General features: G+C 37.7%; 1 protein-coding gene and 1 long non-coding RNA gene across 5 annotated transcripts in view; one reads left to right on the top strand and one right to left on the bottom strand.

Annotated features, from left to right (window-relative positions):
- The window catches only part of LOC145720742 (uncharacterized), a 440,998-nt gene that overhangs the window by 339,947 nt on the left and 82,533 nt on the right, over positions 1-18,518 (bottom strand). The gene's annotated exons all lie outside the window — the stretch shown is intronic.
- The window catches only part of FAM117B (family with sequence similarity 117 member B), a 77,287-nt gene that overhangs the window by 47,706 nt on the left and 11,063 nt on the right, over positions 1-18,518 (top strand). For 2 of the 4 annotated variants that reach the window (XM_081815357.1, XM_081815356.1), the window contains 4 exons: positions 401-544; positions 1,822-2,047; positions 4,376-4,496; positions 10,200-14,338. In XM_081815357.1, the coding sequence (XP_081671483.1) occupies positions 401-544; positions 1,822-2,047; positions 4,376-4,496; positions 10,200-10,518 (810 nt within the window). In that variant the 3' untranslated portion in view covers positions 10,519-14,338. Of the gene's footprint in view, positions 1-400; positions 545-1,821; positions 2,048-4,375; positions 4,497-5,921; positions 14,339-18,518 lie in introns of those variants that run through there. The other 2 variants (XM_081815359.1, XM_081815358.1) reach the window with 2 other exon arrangements.

Below are 18,518 nucleotides of genomic sequence, written 5' to 3'. Positions count from 1 at the left end.
AAAAAAAAAAAAACAAAAGAACTTTTTCCTTGGACTATAGATAATTGTGACACTAGAGGACTTTTAAGTTGTGTTCTAAAATCTGAACTCTGTTACAGTCATAAAAGAATTTTTGATATTGACATTCTTTTAGTATTTCCCTTTATCCATACTCTCTTTACAGTCCTCATAGATGTGAATAAACTTCTGAATTCTACCTTGATTGTCTGGAGTTTTGGCTTTAAATTATATTTTGTGTATACCAAGGAGCATGTTTGATGGTTACTCACGCTTTTTGTGAGGCCTGTAAGCTTAATTTTGATTTATTTTAGAGTTATGCATGTCAATGGGAAGTATGCTTCAAACTAGAGAATTTAAAGGAAACATATTAAAGCTCTCTTCTCCACTGCTTTTTCTTCAGGCTCCTGTTCCAAAGAGTGCACTTATTCCAGTAATTCCCATCACCAAATCAACAGGCTCCCGGTTCCGGAATAGTGTGGAAGGATTGAATCAGGAGATTGAAATAATCATTAAAGAGACTGGGGAAAAGGAAGAACAACTTATAGTAAGTAATCCTGTATCTTAAACTTGTCCTTCCACATTAACTGTTCTAATTATTTAAAAAGTTACAATTTCAGTTTCCATATTTACTTATGTTCCTTTCTCCCTGTTGAGAGACAATGAAAATATGTCTCTCTTGAAAAACTTTATCTTAGCAAGTGAATGAAAAGTTGTCGTTTCTTTGCATCTCCTAGAGACAATTGATACGGCTTAAATTTAGGTCCCTGAACAGAAACTACTTTTTGTTTACCATATTTAAAAATCACTAGACAGGTGATACACTTCTCATTTGCTATAACTCCATGTAACAAAAGTTTAGATTCCAAATTTGTTGGAGAGGGAGGGATATGACTTCAAATACTTTCTAAGCATGAATATACCTCTTCCTTATTGTTTGATTGTGAGTTACTATTTGGTTGACTTTATGATCATGAAGTGCAGTTCTGCTTACCTATAATACACATAAGACACTGGGCATCTGGGAAGCTCAGTCGTTAAGTGTCTGCCTTCGGCTCGGGTCATGATCCCCGGTCCTGGGATTGAGCCCTGCATCCAGCTTCCTTCTCGGTGGGAAGCCTGCTTCTCCCTCTCCCTCTGCCTCTCTCTCTCTCAAATAAATAAAATCTTAAAAAAATATATATATATATAAGAATGATTCCTATGTAAGACACAGAAAATTCCTGTTTATATTTAAAATATTTTGTCACAGAGTATATTTAAGCTTTCATTCTCCAGTGAAAGAGGAATTGGGGAGTTTGAAGTAGTATTTTATTCATGCTTACGATATCCTCTCCATGAAGATTAAAGGTTGGTTTAGCTTAGAAAAACACAGCTCCCACACCCTCTTGTCCATCCTGCAGGATGGGAGTAACCCCCCGATGTCATAAAGGTAAATGAATCAAAGGTGTACAGGGAGCTGGTTTTCCTGCCAAGTGAGCCACACAAGATATCCTCTGAATGTTCTTCTTGATTTCCCCCTATAATTACCATTGCTACCATTAACCTTTCCCTTATTAAGGAAGGTTTCTTTGGAAAAACTCTTTCAGGGGGATGTATGTGGGCAGAGGGAGAAAGTAACAGGACCTGTCATCAAGTATCTCTAGTTCACACAATGGATAACCTTCTCTTCCGATATGGAACCTAGGGTTATACCTAGATTTCTCCTCTTTTCTCTTTTACCATGGCATCTGGCACAATAGGGGAAGGTTGATTTGGGGTGCATTTCTGGTGAATTTTGAAATCGATGATAAATACACATATGTTTTTAAAATTTCATCACAGCCACAAGATATTCCAGATGGCCATCGTGCACCACCCCCGCTCGTCCAGAGAAGTAGCAGCACACGCAGCATCGACACGCAGACCCCCGGGGGGGTGGACAGGGGAAGCAACAGTAGCAGCCGCTCTCAGTCTGTGTCCCCCACATCATTCCTCACCACCTCAAACGAAGGTAGCGAAGAGAGCCCTTGTTCGGCTGATGACCTGCTTGTTGATCCCAGGGATAAAGGTACAACGCAGGGGGAGTTTGTTACCAGATCAATGAGCACCACCTATTGTATTGTTCATTCTGTTCATTTTGTGGTAGAACACACACACTTAAGGCTACTAAGGTAATTACTTTGACATACATTCTTAACATAGATTTTAAAAAATTGAAGTACAAAACAGTAAGTTTTACCGTAGTGCTCAAGTGATGGTCTAGTTGTGTGGGTTTATGGACTTCTGTTTGTACCTTTTTTTTTTTCTTTTTCTTCACTTGTTAATGCAAATTCCTTATTAATGAGAAACATTCTTTTTGGTATAAATGAACATTTGTCTTGAAAAGCACTTTGTTCTCAGGCGCCTGGGTGGCTCAGTTGGTTAAGCGACTGCTTTCGGCTCAGGTCATGATCCTGGAGTCCTGGGATCAAGTCCCGCATCGGGCTCCCTGCTCAGCAGGGAGCCTGCTTCTCCCTCTGACCCTCACCCCTCTCATGTGCTCTCTCTCTCATTCTCTCTGTCTCAAATAAATAAAATCTTTAAAAAAAAAAAAAAAAAAAGCACTTTGTTCTCTTTCACCTTAGTTGTATTGTTTTTACTACCTTAGTATTTTTAATTGAACTTGAAACCTTCAAATTAATGTTTTTTAGAATCACTTCTTGTGAAATTTCTAACAAGAATTAAGCTGATTTATGTCAATGCAAAATGAGTATTGAAGGCAAGCCTATTGTAAAAGGTTGGAAGGCTTACTTACAGTACTAAACTACCTATGCAACTTAAAAGATAATTTGGAGACTTAAGCTGTTTGAATATTAATTACTAATGTTCTTGACTTTTAAAACAAACATGACCTGTCATTTGTCTGTATCAGGACAAAATTTTGTTAGTCTAATCCAAGTTACTCTGTGTACTTGAGAGCAATAATATATTTGTAAATTCTGCAGCTCAGTTTAGTAGTCATTTATTGAGAACCTACTACTCACAAGTGTGTTGAATGTCCTAAAAAGTTACAATTGGCCATTACCATCAACTACCTAAATTACTGAGACTGTAACAACTGAAAAGAACATAAGATTTCCTGAAGAAGTCAGTTAAAGGTATGGGCAGTTGTAAATGTTATTATTTGAACCCTTTTTTACCAGCTTCTAGGTTAAGTAAAATATGGCTATTCCAACACCCTCCACCAATTAAATCACAACCCCTGGGGGGTTGGATACAGGTACCAATAGTTTTTAATGCTCTCAGGTGATTCCAGTGTGCACCGAGGTCTGACACTCACAGAATTAAACCCTTTGGTTGGGCTGTGTGTTCCTTATCAGAATCTGCATAATTAACTACTACTTATTGTTAGGATTAAAAGGAATGGTAAATGCAAACCTTTTAGCACAGCTTCTGGTACTTAGTGCTCAATTAAATGTAACACTGCCCCCCCTTTAAAAAAACATGGCTATTAAAATCTGCCCCTTGTTGCCCATACTTTCTACTTTTACTTCAGTAACAAGTTGGAACTCCGTGAATTTTGTGTAATGCTTTATTTCACTTTAGGAGACTGGTGAGTGGTTAGCTTCTCTGAATTTCTTTTATAAGAAAACAGGGCCACAGTGCTACTGCCCGCAAAGAAAATTTATAGCTTAGTTGACACAGTCAGACTGAAAATTTAGAACACTTAGGTAACATATCAGGAATTTTAAGTTAATGTAGTAGAAACTGAGGATATCAACACTGAACAAGAATGCCAGAGTTAAAGAAGTATTTGCTTTGATAGGGTAAATTTGGAAAGATTTCAAAACTTCGAGCTAGACTTTGAAGGAAGTTTTGGCAAATGAATAGAGATGGACCTCTGAAGTAAGGAGAAGCCTTTGGCGTACAGTGCAAGATGTCTCCTGACTGCTGGAACAGAGATTGTAACTTAGAGGAGCAGAGAAATCAAATTGAGAAATTCTGAAGGGCAGGCCGGGAGTGAATGATAAGCAACCAGCGAAGAGCCATCTCAGTTACATGTACTGGGAAGAAAGGAACTGGCATTTGAGTCTGATTGCTGCGTATATATCAGAAATAAGGGAGCAAGATATCAGTGTTAAGTGCCGTGAATTAAGTGAGATAGGCCTAAGCTGTAGTAATTGTAAGTGGAAAAGAAATAAAATTTTTTTGTTTATGCATTTATTTAGCAAACATTAATTATCTCCTCTTTAGCAGGTATTGTGTCAGATCTTGGGTGGTGGTGTTGATGAGTAAAACACTGTTCTTACCCTCAAGCAGTTCGTGGTGTCGGGGGAGGCCATATACAATTAAAATTTAGTATGACTGCATTTATGTGGCAGTATTTCTTAGTAATCCAGCATGCCATTTTTTGCAGAGAATGGGAACAACTCTCCTTTGCCCAAATATGCAACCTCACCAAAACCTAACAACAGTTATATGTTCAAAAGGGAACCTCCTGAGGGCTGTGAAAGGGTCAAAGTCTTTGAGGAATGCTCGTAAGTATCCCCCCAAATAACTTTTATTATGAGAATTTTCAAGTAAGTTGAATAGTACAGTGATCACTCCTGTATATCCACAACCTGGATTCTGTAGTTAACATTCTGTTAATATGTGCTTTGCCTGTGCATGGTGGTGGTAGTTTTTGAAGTGTGTAGAAATAAGTTGCAGACATCATGACACTTAACCGTAACTACAATTTAATATTTGTTTCCTAAAAGTAACCATAGTACTCCTACATAACCACAAAACCATTATCACACCAAACAAAATTAACAGCAATGCTTAATATGAACTAATATCCAGTTGTTTTTCACGTTTCTCACTTGTCCCCAGTGTGTCCTCTGTGGCTGTTCTTTTTGAATCTGTATACAGTCAACTTCACACATTGAATTTAGCAGTATTTTTATTCAAGGTGGACTATGGATCTCACCTAGTGTGGTTTCCTTCTTTCACGGATTGAATTCCCTTCAGATTTTATGTACTTTTGGTCTCTAGTTCTTTAAACAGTATTAGAAGTATTTTGTCTGTATTGGAAATAGAATTCTACAACTTTGTAGAATCAGGTTACTGTGATGAAGATAATGTAAGAAGCAGGATTTTAAATAGTGTCTAGTACTGTTAGTATGTGATCTCCTCTGCTCATATTTCTGCTGACTGGCACTCTAGGGAAGTACTATAATTTTAGACTCAAAATTTGCTCAGAATTAGCCTTAGTATTTTCAGTAGCCATGGCTCCTGGCTTTGTAAGTGATGGCTACAGGATTGTCGGTATGTGTGAGAGAGCAGATGAGGTAATGAACATTATTTGGGGGTGTGACGGTAGTACTGAGCCCTTCCCTTCCAGTCTCACTACGGTTGCACGTCTAAGAGTCACCCTTCTGGCTTTTTCTCGTTTGCAAAACCTGAAACACAATGTGAAGATTGTCCAGCCTTGTCTGACTCACATCATTGATCATTTTGCTCCTTTATGAACATCTTGGAATCATTTTGAAATATGGCATCCTTTTGTTCCTCCTGTGTGCTCCTACTGTCAGAGCTTCCTTTAACCTAAATTCTGAATAATTTTGCCACACAAAGAGCATTGTTTTTGAATTCCCTCAATTTCTATACTAGGAAATCCCAGATGTCAGTCTCCTATCTGCTTTTGTGACAGTAATTGAAAACTCCGTTTTAGCAACTGCTTCCCCCCCACCCCGCCATGCCTACTATGTGCCTACTATGTTAGTCTAAAAGCTTGACTGGTGCAAGCGGAATTTCTCCGGATCTGTTCCATGGACTCCCTGAATCATCATCGTCCGGGGTATGAGTTGGAACTGCAGATTCCCAGGCCCCATCCCAGGCCTAATGCATAAATATGGAGGTAGGACCTGGACTGCGCATCTCTTAACAAATACCTCATATTTTTTATGCCCAATTTGCAGATGCTGGCTTGGACTTTTCCATGAGAATTCTTAAGACGTGGAATCATTTTACTAAGTAAAAATCACATGGTCTAAATGGACCTTTTGGAGTTGAGCTCATTGATTTACTCATTGGTAGTTAAAATTGCCCAATGCGGGGATGCCTGGGTAGTTCAGTCAGTTAAGCACCCGACTCTTGATTTCAGCTGAGGTCGTGATCTCTGGGTCTTGGGGTCGAGCCCCGTGTGGGGCTCATACTCAGCACGGAGTCTGCTTGGGATTCTCTCCCCCTCTGCCCCCCCGCCCCCTACTCGTGCTCGTGTGCTCACTCTCTCTCTCTGAATAAATAAATAAAATCTTTAAAAAAAAAGATTGCCCAAATGCAGAGAAATCGTTGATTCGCTCAAAAACAGTTTGAATTCCTTTTATAAATGACTTCAAGTGAATATTTGTTGTGTAGGTTGGTGTCCTGTGGTACCTGCCTTAAACTCTTGCATTTGGAAAATTTCTCAGGACTTAATATCTGAACTATGTATATACTGCTACATTATTTGTATCTAAAGGGAGGGAAAAATGGATAGGGGTGTGTGTGTATATGGCTGGATAGCTAGATCAAAGAAATAGAAGGTAAACCCTAACATCTTACATGATTTATGGCATATCCATCTTTTATTAGAAGAGTACCCTTTTTAAAATGTACATAGTTTGGGGCGCCTGGGTGGCTCAGTCGTTAAGTGTCTGCCTTCGGCTCAGGTCATGATCCCAGGGTCCTGGGATCGAGCCCCGCATCGGGCTCCCTGCTCGGCGGGAAGCCTGCTTCTCCCTCTCCCACTCCCCCTGCTTGTGTTCCCTCTCTCGCTGTGTCTCTCTCTGTCAAATAAATAAATAAAATCTTTAAAACAAAAATAAAATATACAGTTTGTTATACATTATACTGATATAAAGGATGTGTAGCATACAAAAACTTTTTTTTTAAGCATTTTCATTACGTTTCAAAAACAAATGAACAGCAGTAACCCAACAATGGATTCCTTAGACGTAATTTTAACTTTCTATCAACAAAACAAATTACTCAAGGTCTAAAAAAATTAGTCTCTTTTGCCCTACCTCTGTCAAAATGAGAGCAAAACCCACTGGGCACACTAGCAACAAACACACATAGATTATTGGTCCTAATTAAAAATTTTAGGCTTATTTAATCATTCTTCTAGAATATTTTTAACTCTTCTGGTCTAAAAGCAGTAACTCTGACCTGACCTGGAGATTGGAGTGGGGTGAGGGTTGATCTCTGGTTTCTAGAAATGCACGTTTATTTACCTGAAAGAAAATAGGTGGTTGAATTTAGACCTAGAATTTAAACCACATTTTGTACTTTCAGTCTCTATATTCTTTGTGATACAGTACATACCATAGCCCTATCGTTTCTACTTAGTCCTTTTTAAAAGAAAGTCAAATATGCTGTTTCTTCCTCCAAACTAATAAATTCCTTGGCCTCAGTTACCTTAGAGTCCTAGATATTATGGCCTCTTTGCAGTATAGAGGTATTAGTAAAAATATAACATGACCCTCCTTGTCTCTCTCCCTCCTTTCGATTATAAGTAACTTGGACCCACCATTTTCTTTGCTGATAATTTATGCCTGCATTAAAAAAAATACACAAGCCTTTAAAAAAAAGACAGGAAAGAATTCTTTGCATCAGTATCAGAATACCTAGAATTACTATGCAGCCCATCCATCAGTTTTTCAGAAAGTTAGCTTGCAAACAGTTATATCCGCTTTGAGACACAGTCCTTTTGGAATAATTTCTTAAGGAAAAATGAAAATTTTAAATTAGTTCTGAGATTTTTTTTTTTCTATTTATGGTTATTAAGTTGAAGAAAGCTTTAAAGTAGTATTAGTACTTGCAGCTTCGATTACCATAGGTATATACCGGTTTTCCACTCCAGTGGTGGTTAATATGTTTCTTGGGTAGTATGCGTCTAGAAAAATGTTAGGGAACAGGAGTGATTCCTCTTGCTAGGTTGGGGTGGCCACTGGAAGAGGGGACATTAAGGAAGGTTTTTTTGTTTTTTGGGAGGTTTTTTTTGGGGGGAGGTTGGTGCTTTTTACTGTTACTGTTTTGTTTGATCTTGGTGCTAGTTATTACTGTTTATGTTATTTTGTGTGAGATCTATTTTAATGAAAGCAGTAAGGAAATTAAGTAATTTTTAACAAGATAACCCCCCCAAAATTAATTAAGGAGGATTGGCCTTTTTTCCCTAAAAATGAAAGTTATTTCTAATAATTGTACCTTCAGAAGAAAATTCAAGCATTTTTTAATTATAGAAACCTAACCTCGACCTCCTATCTTCTTTAAGGAATTGAAAACCATACTCTCATACAGTAAAAATAGAGGAGTGTGTGCCCTTCTTATCACTAATCTATCCAAATACACTTGTGGTCCTAAAAGGACTTGATGTTGGAACAGTGCACAAGTAAAACATCAGTTAAATGATTTCTTTGTTCTTAAATTATTGTATTTGTCAAAGCTGTCCTTGGGTAGTATTCACTATTAATAAAATCTGCCCACCAAAAACATTGTCTACTTGGAGCTTTTTGGGGGGGGGGGGGCACCATTCCCATTCCCCAGGTCTGTTGTTTATTCATTTCTTTTTTATTTTAAGATTTTATTTATTCATTTGTTAGCACAAGCAGGGGGATTGGCAGGCAGAGGGAGAAGCAGACTCTCCACTGAGCAAGGAGCTCCATGTGGGACTCACTCCCAGGACGCTGGGATCACCACCTGGGCCAAAGGCAGATGCTTAACCGACTGCCCCTGTTTATTAATTTTTTACAACCCAGCTCAGATGTTACTTCCCTTGTAAGCCTTCTTGCTACCAAATTCTCCCTCTTCCTCTGTGCCGCAGATTATCCACTCCCCTGTGCTATTTTTAAACCTTTTACAAGACATTTTTATCACATCTGTCAGACCCTTTATAGGCGTTCTTGACCTTTTTTTGTGCTGTGGGCATTTGGCAGTATGACAAAGATTAGAGATGCTTGAAGTAATTCATAACTTCTCTGAATAATGTTTTAAATGCAGAAAACATGTAAGATTACAAATGGGACTGGGGCGCCTGGGTGGCTCAGTTGGTTAAGCGACTGCCTTCGGCTCAGGTCATGATCCTGGAGTCCCGGGATCGAGTCCCACATCGGGCTCCCTGCTCAGCAGGGAGTCTGCTTCTCCCTCTGACCCTCCTCCCTCTCATGCTGTCTCTCATTCTCTCTCTCGCAAATAAATAAAATCTTAAAAAAAAAAAAAAAAAAAAAAAGATTACAAATGGGATTAATTATATTGAAATACAGTTCTATTCTCAGTATCTCCCTCCCCCCAAGAACTACATATTTAATCTGTCTCCTTGTAAATTGTTTAATTTTTGGGTCCCCAGAATCTATCTAGTGCAGACTTGGCACACTTGAATTTTAATTTTTTAAATTTCATTAGGAGACATGAGAACCATGCTTTTTATCATATGATCAAATTACCTTTTCCTACCTGAATCTTGATTTACTTAGGTTCTCCCACCTTAATTTCTTTTTAATTTTGTGGCACTTCCATGTTACTTTAACAATTTAATTTTTTAATATCTTTATTTTCATAGAATACCATTAATACTAGTATCCATTTCCAAACATTTGGGTTAGTTTTCAGGAGTACCTGGGGACAGGAAGGGACAGTGATTAGTTTTATTTTGATTTTACGTTTCCATTATGTTTCTCAGAAAACCATCATGGTTAACTCAAAAAATTTCTTTCAGTCTGAGATTTTTAAGCACACTTGAAGAAAAAACTCATGCCTGCCAAAGTTTAGTCATGCACTGGTGGAATTTAGCAAAGTTGGATATTGTATGTCATTCCTTTCAAGATAGTACAGGCTTTGGAAAAATTGTAGTAGTGGAACATATTTTTGTCTTTAAACAGCTAGAATTTCTTTTGCTTTAGGAAATTCTTTATTTAATGGTTGTCTTAGATCTTCACTGAGATGCAGTGGTCATCAGCCTGAGTCCCCTGTGTGGTGTACCGGGCTCTCCAGGGAATTGAAAGCAGCAAAGATGAGTGATGTCCTTTCGGCATTCTAAGATACATATTTTGAATTATGTGTCTCCTTCCACTTTGGCCCATAGCATTTGAAGCTTTTGATATAATTTGAGTTGTGTATTCATGTATCTATAACTTATCTGTTTAGAAAAAACAATAATAAAAGAACTTACTTCGGTGGTCTGTGCCTTAAAACTACTGGGTTGTCTGTTCTGTGCCTAGGCCAAAACAACTCCATGAAATCCCAGCCTTTTACTGTCCTGACAAAAACAAAGTGAATTTCATTCCTAAAAGCGGCTCTGCCTTCTGCCTCGTCAGCATCCTCAAGCCACTCCTTCCCACACCAGATCTCACCCTCAAGGGCTCTGCTCACAGTCTGACAGTTACCACTGGTATGACCACCACTCTGCTGCAGCCTATTGCTGTGGCCTCCCTGTCTGCAAACACAGAGCAAGACCGAGTCTCTCGAGGAACGAGTACAGTCATGCCATCAGCCTCTCTCCTCCCACCGCCAGAACCCATTGAGGAAGCTGAAGGATAGGTGTGACCGTTCTTCTGGGCAACTGAGAACCTCCTCAGATCATTTCATTGTGGAGGCATCGCACGCTCCCAGTTGGCTGTGAAGTGCTCCGGCTTTCTGCGGCGACGAGTCACAGTGTGACTCTGGAAGAAGGCAGCGCCCTCTGACAGCTTTGCTCACTCATGAAGGCCAGCCCTCATTGCTTAGCCTGCTTTTTCTGAAAGCACCGGTTGAAACAAGAACGGTCTCATTATTTACTTTTGGAGGGCCGATATCATACCGTTTTTTGTTTTCAAATTAAACTTCTTAAAAAAAAAAAACAACTGATCCCTGCAAAATAATTCCTGAAGGGAGACATGAATGATGCTGCAAGAACCATCTTTTATATGAAAATGACTATTTTATAATACCAATGTTACATTTTCTGAAATGGAGCAAACAGGATGTTCAAAGATTCTTTGGTGGCCTCTTGTTTCTTGTTTCCCTTTCTAGGTGTGTGCTTTTCTCAGCTGTTTTCAGCTTTGGGACCAAAGGGATTGTTGACATTTTCCCAGCAGTCTTAATCTCATGACTATGTTCTTCTCCCAAACAAGAATTGATAGGTAAATGCATTGAACAAATATATAACAAGAGATAAAAAGCAATATTAAATATTAGTACATTATGTGGTTTATGTTTTTTGATGTCGGAAGTTTGTGCTTTGGGTGAAATACTTGTAAAACTGCTGTTTTCTTCACTATACTTGTACACATTTCACCATGTGGTCAGAAAAATTATAGTCTGGAGACAAGTGCTTTAGTATGTTCTCACCCATCATTGGAACTTGGTTGAAAAGTCAGTGAGCCAAAAGGAAACTACCCAGTGTTGATTGCTAGCTAGGAGTAAGGAGCCCCTTTGGTTTTCTACAAAATACTTACCACATGATCTCCCTTTATCATCACTGTATCATAGTTCTAAGAGGTCCTAAAATGACTGTGCATGGATTTCCTCCTTTGCTTTTGTGATGTTGTTGTCTTGTGGAATTGGTCAGGGTTAGTAGTTTGCCAGGAGTGTAATCCATTGAATAGCAATCCGGAGTCACAGATTCTTGCGACTGACATTTTCTTTATGGTGGTTGGCACTGAGATATGTTGCTTACAGATTTTGCTAGTTTTCCTCCAGCATTCCACACAGTGGGGAAGACAGGCCAGGAGAGCTTTGGAGCATATAAACAACAGGGATCTTTGAAAAATCCGTACAGTTTTGGATTTAGGCTCAACTTAATACAATCACTGCCAGTATTACCTGACAACAGTATTTCATGTTTGTGTGTGTGGTAGTGAAATTAAGGAGCAGCTCTTTTTAAAAATGAGTTTCTGCAAACAGTATTGATAAAAAGCATCCTTCTAAGATCTTCATATACTACCTATGATGCAATAATTTAATGTTCCTATACGTATTATAGGGAGAAAGAAATTTAAATACTTGTAAAGGGGATACAGTTTAGAAGGTTTAATATGTCAGTTCTGACATATACCATCAGGGGAAACCTAGTGGTAGCAATAAATCTTCTGAAAGGACTTCTTATACTCATGCACCTTTAAAACATCCAAGTAATTAAAATTATGCCCTGTGAAGTTTAAAATGGAGATGTATTTAGGCAAATTAGATAAATTCAAACATTTGAATAAGTCTGTCAGGTTTCAGTTGGTAGCACTGATGAATTTTGGTACCTTCTCCATCCAAAACTAATTTACTTGGAATTAGTACATTGTGGCTTCTCAATCAGTAAAACTCAGTTATTCAGGATCTAAATTTTCTGGTTGGTTGGTTTCTTGAGAACCTTGATTCTTTGCCTTATTTGTTATGTGTCTTGACTTACCATTTCACCGCTGAGAACTGCTCTATCAAAAGTACAGAAGAAAAGGTAAAACTCATCAGGGGAGTTGGTATGAATGGGAGGAGGAGGAAGTTAAAAACAAGTTTTAAAAAACTCTCAGTTTTGGGGCGCCTGGGTGGCTCAGTTGGTTAAGCGACTGCCTTCGGCTCAGGTCATGATCCTGGAGTCCCGGGATCGAGTCCCCCATCGGGCTCCCTGCTCGGCAGGGAGTCTGCTTCTCCCTCTGCCCCTCCCCCCTCTCATGTGCTCTCTCTCATTCTCTCTCTCTGAAATAAATGGATAAAATCTTTAAAAAAAAAAAACAAAACTCAGTTTTTTGATTACTTGAATTCCATTAAATCTGTTCTTTTCTTTACCTTACACTTATTTTCTTCTGTCCATTCCTGTAAATCGCAAGGGTATTTTATAACTAAAATGCCACTTTATAAACAGTTTTTCCCTTTACTCTTTTGTGTATATTTGTGTAATTCACATCTTTCTGTAGAGTTTCATATATCCTTAATCTAAAGTAATTTAAAACCGGAATGGGAGAACAAGTTTAAGAGTTATTATTTACATAGTCTTATAAGTGGAACTTTTAATGTTTGGTTGTAAGGAGAATGTGAATATGCAGGTAAATTAATTGTATGGCAACCAAGCATATCCCTTGGGTTTGGGAGAAATAGAGCCTGAGATTTGAAAGAAAGCAAAAAGGTACAAGGTACAAAGAACTCTAACTGCCAGTGCCAAAGGGCTAATTTTTAAGCATATGAGCTTTATTGCAGTCTTGAAAAAATATTAACCATAGGTCCATTCAGCTCTTTTGCTTACCCTTAGTTCACAGATGGCTGATTTTTTAAAAAATGGATCTACTTTCAAAAGAATATTTTCTAAAACTACATTCCATAATTATCTTGTTATTCTGTAGAAAACTGTACAGAAGATAAATTAGAATAGCTTCAATGGGAATATAATTTAAATTTTTAAAAGTTTTAAATAAATTTACTTCTATTGCAGTAAAAGAAATAGGTGACATGTATATTTTGGCAAAAGGAGCTGTTCTCTGGTTATTTACTTGGTCTTAAGTTTCTTAAGTTATTTTTTACTCTTGATTTCTTCCTTGTGATGATGAAAACATAAAACATTATTGTTTCTGATCATGACTAAGTCTATTACTTGTCATGGCTTTTGTTAGCAGTTACATTTTTAAAATACCTGTTCTGCCTCTTTGGTTAATACGATGAACATGGATGCCAAAATTATTTTTGAACTAGAGTCTTCATTTTGTTTAAAATATTTCTTACTACTTAAGCCAAATCAGCCTTTTAGAAGGTGCTACTGCTAACTGTGGAGTAATTGGCAACAAGAAAGGCTCCCCCCGCTTTTTTTTCTTTTTAATGGTTGGCTTTTACTGGAAAAGAGATATTTTAAAAAAGGGCAGAATTTATAGCCTTCTGTATGTCCAAGATTAGGACTGGGTTGTCAAGATATTCTTCTGTTAAAGGAAATAAAAGAAAAATTGCCATTACTGAATTCAGTTTACTATTCTAAACTTAAGATTCATTCCTTAATGCTTGGAATTTTGATGTCTCAAAACTGGACCAGTGGAAGTGCTGAATTTGCATTAAAAAAAGCTAAGAATACTTCGCACTTTAAGGTTTAAGTTTTGCTCTGCTTAAATTAATAATAAGCAGAGCAGCCCTGAAAAATATTTTGTTTATACAATCCTATTGAATATAATTTATGTTTTTTTTTGAAGTCTGTATCTTTCATCTCTGTTTAAGCTGTGTAAATCTTTTTAAGATGCAATTTTTAAAAATTTTGTTTTTCTAACAAAAGTCTCCCCCAAAACAGCATTTCTGATGGTGATAAATATTGTTATTATGTACTTATGTATTCCCTGTATCTGACACTGACACTTAATTGCTGCCTCACAAGAAAATAGAACTTTTATGTTAAAAATAAAGTCTGTTCTTCTTGCGAGTTTTTTTTTTCCCGTGTACTTTTATGAATGCTGTTGCCTCTATTCAGATTTTCTTTTCAGACACTCCTAGCCTGAAATAACTTATAAATAGTATATTCCTTTTCACAAATGTATAGAAAAATGAGTGTGTCTAAGTAGCAGGATATATAATATTGTCAGTTGTTACTTCCTTGCTTCTCTTTACTTGTTCTGGAACTTAAAGTACCTGATCTTTGTGGTAAGTGATAAACACACTGAAAGATAATACATGTTTATAAGTAATTCATTACTTCATAGCTAGACATTTAGCTGGTACAGTCACTTAATTTTATCCTGAAGTACACATAGAGGATTTTTTCCTTTTGTTTGGTAATTCACTTTTTCTAAATCAGCCATTTTCTTCCATATCTACAGTGGTCTATCTATATATGCAAGGTAGTTGTTTAGGCTCAGGGGTTTAGTCAGTATGCACAGAACTAGTTAGATATGCCCCAATGAAGGTTGCATACGGTGTATATATAACACATAGAAAGTAAAAGTCACCACAGCAGTCAGTCATAAAAAGTGGTCATCAAATTACATTGTAAAAAATTCTAAAAACTATTTGTGGGGGAAAAAGTTAACTAGAATTTGGGGATAGCTAATGAATATATATTTACATTACAATGTAACATAGCATCAAATGCAAAGAAAATCTCAAATTGGTTCCAAATCTTCCATTTTTTTTTTCTCTTAGTCTTTCCCCTCCAACTTTAAAGAGTTTGAGAGGAGAAAATTTATTTTTTTTAAAGATTTATTTATTTTAGAGCAAGAGAGAGCAAGCAAGCGTGGAGAGGAGGCAGAGGGAGAGGGAGAGATCTCATGACCCTGAGATCACTATCTGAAACCAAGAGTCAGTTTCTTAACCGACTGCGCCACCAAGTCACCCCAAGAGGAGAAAATTTAGGTCTCAAGTTGGGTGTTCCTCTCTTCTCCCATTTATTTGATTTTTCTTTGACTCATTAAATATACCACACACACAACTTTTTAGGTCTATAATCTTTTCTCCTTCAATTGCTTTTCAGTGGTTGGGTGTGAGATACAGTATCCTCTTCATAGCAGTTCCCTGCCAATATATCAATATCAGTTGTTTTCCTTGCTAAGATAAGATGTGCTTTTAAAATAAATTTATTTTAAACTTCTACTAGAGCATGGTGCGATAATACAAATAGCCTTTGTATCTCTTTGGTTTAGTGTTTTTCAAACTGGGTCTTGAAATGAATGTAATGGGTCTAGCCAATATTTTGTTTTTTAATGAAGCAGAATAGGAAAATATAAGTATTCATACATAAGGAGAGTATTATTTGTGTGTAAAACTTTTGCTAGACATAGATAACACATTAGGTTGTAGAGTAAAATCAATTTTGTACGGTGAGTCGGAATCAAAATGATTTGAAAAATACTGCTTTAGATACAGCTTTTGTTTTGTTTTTTTTTAAGATTTTATTTGTCAGAGAGAGCACAAGCAGGGTGGGCAGCAGGGAGGGAGAAGCAGACTCCCTGCTGAGCAGGGAACCCGATGCGGGACTCGATCCCAGGGCCCTGGGATCATGACCTGAGCCAAAGGCAGAGGCTTAACCGACTGAGCCACCCAGGCGTCCCAATACAGCTTTTGTTTATATGCCTTTGGGTTGGTCTGGTATCTTAACACAGAGATGAGACTAGAGTCTTTAAGGCATTGTTTCTAATTCCCTTTAATAAGTATCTCCAAATTGCTGGTTTTGTAGAAATAAAATACTAGTCTTTTCTGCAGCTCGCATCTTCCTCAAACTGAGAATTCACCTCCATATACTACTCCTTATTTGATTTTGTACACTAGTATGGATTAGTCTTGCTAAGTCATTATGTTTTATAGACAACTCTCATGGAGTCTTCTCCATGTTATTTTTCTCCAAAGTTATTTTTGAGATCATTGGGATAATTCAGAGGAGGTGCAGAAAAAGCCTTGAATTTAGGGCCACAATTTGGGTACCAGTTCTGGCTCAGCAGCTCAGGTCATGGGATCTTGAGCAAAGAAGTCACCTTTCTGAGCTTCAGTTTTCTTATTGGTGAGATGAAGGGAATAGTGCCACCCGGTAAATGACTACTGAATGAAAATAGCTTAACTTAAAAAACTGGAAGCAAACACTTGTTATCTCCTTTATATTTTGTTAGGTAAGTTTATTCATGCCATAAGAAAGCCAAAAGTTTTCAATCTTAGGAAATGGTCCCATGTAATTCATTTTAGCTTATAAAGTTATAATACAATTAACCCTTGAACAACACAGGTTTTTTCAATAAATATTGGAAAAATTTTTAAAGGTTTTTGACAGTTTGAAAAAACTCACAGATGAACTGCATAGCTTAGAATTACAAAAAAAAATTAAGAAAGGTATCTGATGAATGCATAAAATATATGTAGATAGTCTACCATCAAATATGCACAAATTTATTGTAAGTTAAAATTTATCAAAACTTAGTTGCACACACAACCGTACATGGTGCCATTTGTAGTCAAGAGAAATGTAAACAAATGTAAAGATGCAGTATAAAATCATAACTGCATAAAATTTACTTTAGTACATAGTGTATTGCTTTAGTAATTTCATTTATACCTGTTGCTATTGCAGTAAGCTCGTGTTGAAAGTATCCTCTTAAAATGCTGTGTGACACTAATCACGAGCAGTTCATCTTTCCAGTAAATTGTGTATGGCAGTAAAAAGTGCTCTTGCGGGCTCCTGGGTGGCTCAGTCGTTAGGCGTCTGCCTTCGGCTCAGGTGATGATCCCGGAGTCCGGGATCGAGTCCCACATCGGGCTCCCTGCTCGGCGGGAAGCCTACTTCTCCCTCTCCCACTCCCCCTGCTTGTGTTCCTGCTCTCGCTATCTCTCTCTCTGTCAAAAAAAAAAAAAAAGTGCTCTTGCAGTTCTCATGTATTTTTCATGTTTAGTGCAATACCATAAACCTTGAGTAACACCATGGGACCCATACAAAGTGCCACTAGATATGCTGGAATTTCTCCCAAGAAGCAGAGAAAAAAAGTAGAATTGCTTGGTAATGTATCAGATTGAGATCTGAAGCTGCAGTAGCAACCATTTCAAGATGAATTAATCCAGTATATGGACCACTGGGGAAAAAAAAAAAAGATGTGAAGCCATTGTAGCTACATCAGCAGGCATGAAAACCTTGCAAAACACCTTTTCATCTTGTATTGAAAATGCAGCTTTTATGTGGGTGCAGAATTGCTGTAAGAAAGGCATACCTATGGACTAATATGAGAAAACCTGAAGTTATTATATGACAAAGCAAAAAGAAAATGAAGGATCCAAAGCTGGAGAATTTAATGGCAGGAAAGGATGGTTTGATAATTTTAGGAAGTGGTTTGGCTTAAAAAATGTCAAGATAACAGACACTTCTGATGACCAACAGGCAGCAGATGAGTTCCCAGACATCATTAAGAAAATAATTGATGAGAAAGGATATCTGCCTGAACAGGTTTTTAATGCAGATGAAAGTCCCCTATTCTTGGGGGGGGGAAATGCCATTAAAAGACATTTAATAGGAAGAAAAGTGAGCACCAGGATTGAAGACAGGAAGAGAGAAGCTAATTCCACTTTTTTGTGCAAATGTAGTTGGATTTATGATCAGGATTGCCCTTCTCTATAAAGCTGCTAATCCCCAATCAAGGGAAAAGATAAATAGCAGCAGCCAGTCTTCCGGTTGTGCAACAAGGTTTGGACAATGAGAACTCTTTTTGGATTGGTTCCACTGATGCTTTGTCCCTGAAGTCAGGAAGTCCCTTGCCAATGAGGTACTGTGTTTTAAAGTTCTTTTGATATTGGACAATGCCCTTGCCACCATAAGACCGCATGAGTTCAGCACCAAAGACATAAAAGTGGTCTACTTGCCTCCAAACACAGTGTCTCTAATTCAGCCTGCAGGTCAGGAGTCATAGGGACATTTTTTGTTAAGATTTTATTTGTCAGAACATGCCCTCCTCAATACCCACCACCAGGCCAACCCTTCCTCCCACCCCCCTCCCCTCTCAGTTTGTTTTTCAGAGTCCATCGTCTCTCATGGTTCGTCCACCCCTCCGATTTCCCCCGCTTCATTCCTCCCCTCCCGCTACCTTCTTCTTCTTCTTTTTTTTTTTCTTAACATATCTTGCATTATTTGTCTCAGA

Source organism: Leptonychotes weddellii, chromosome 3, assembly GCF_054177405.1.
Source record: "Leptonychotes weddellii isolate Sample4059 chromosome 3, ASM5417740v2, whole genome shotgun sequence".
Lineage (NCBI taxonomy): Eukaryota > Metazoa > Chordata > Mammalia > Carnivora > Phocidae > Leptonychotes > Leptonychotes weddellii.
This window is presented reverse-complemented; position numbering and strand designations above follow the sequence as displayed.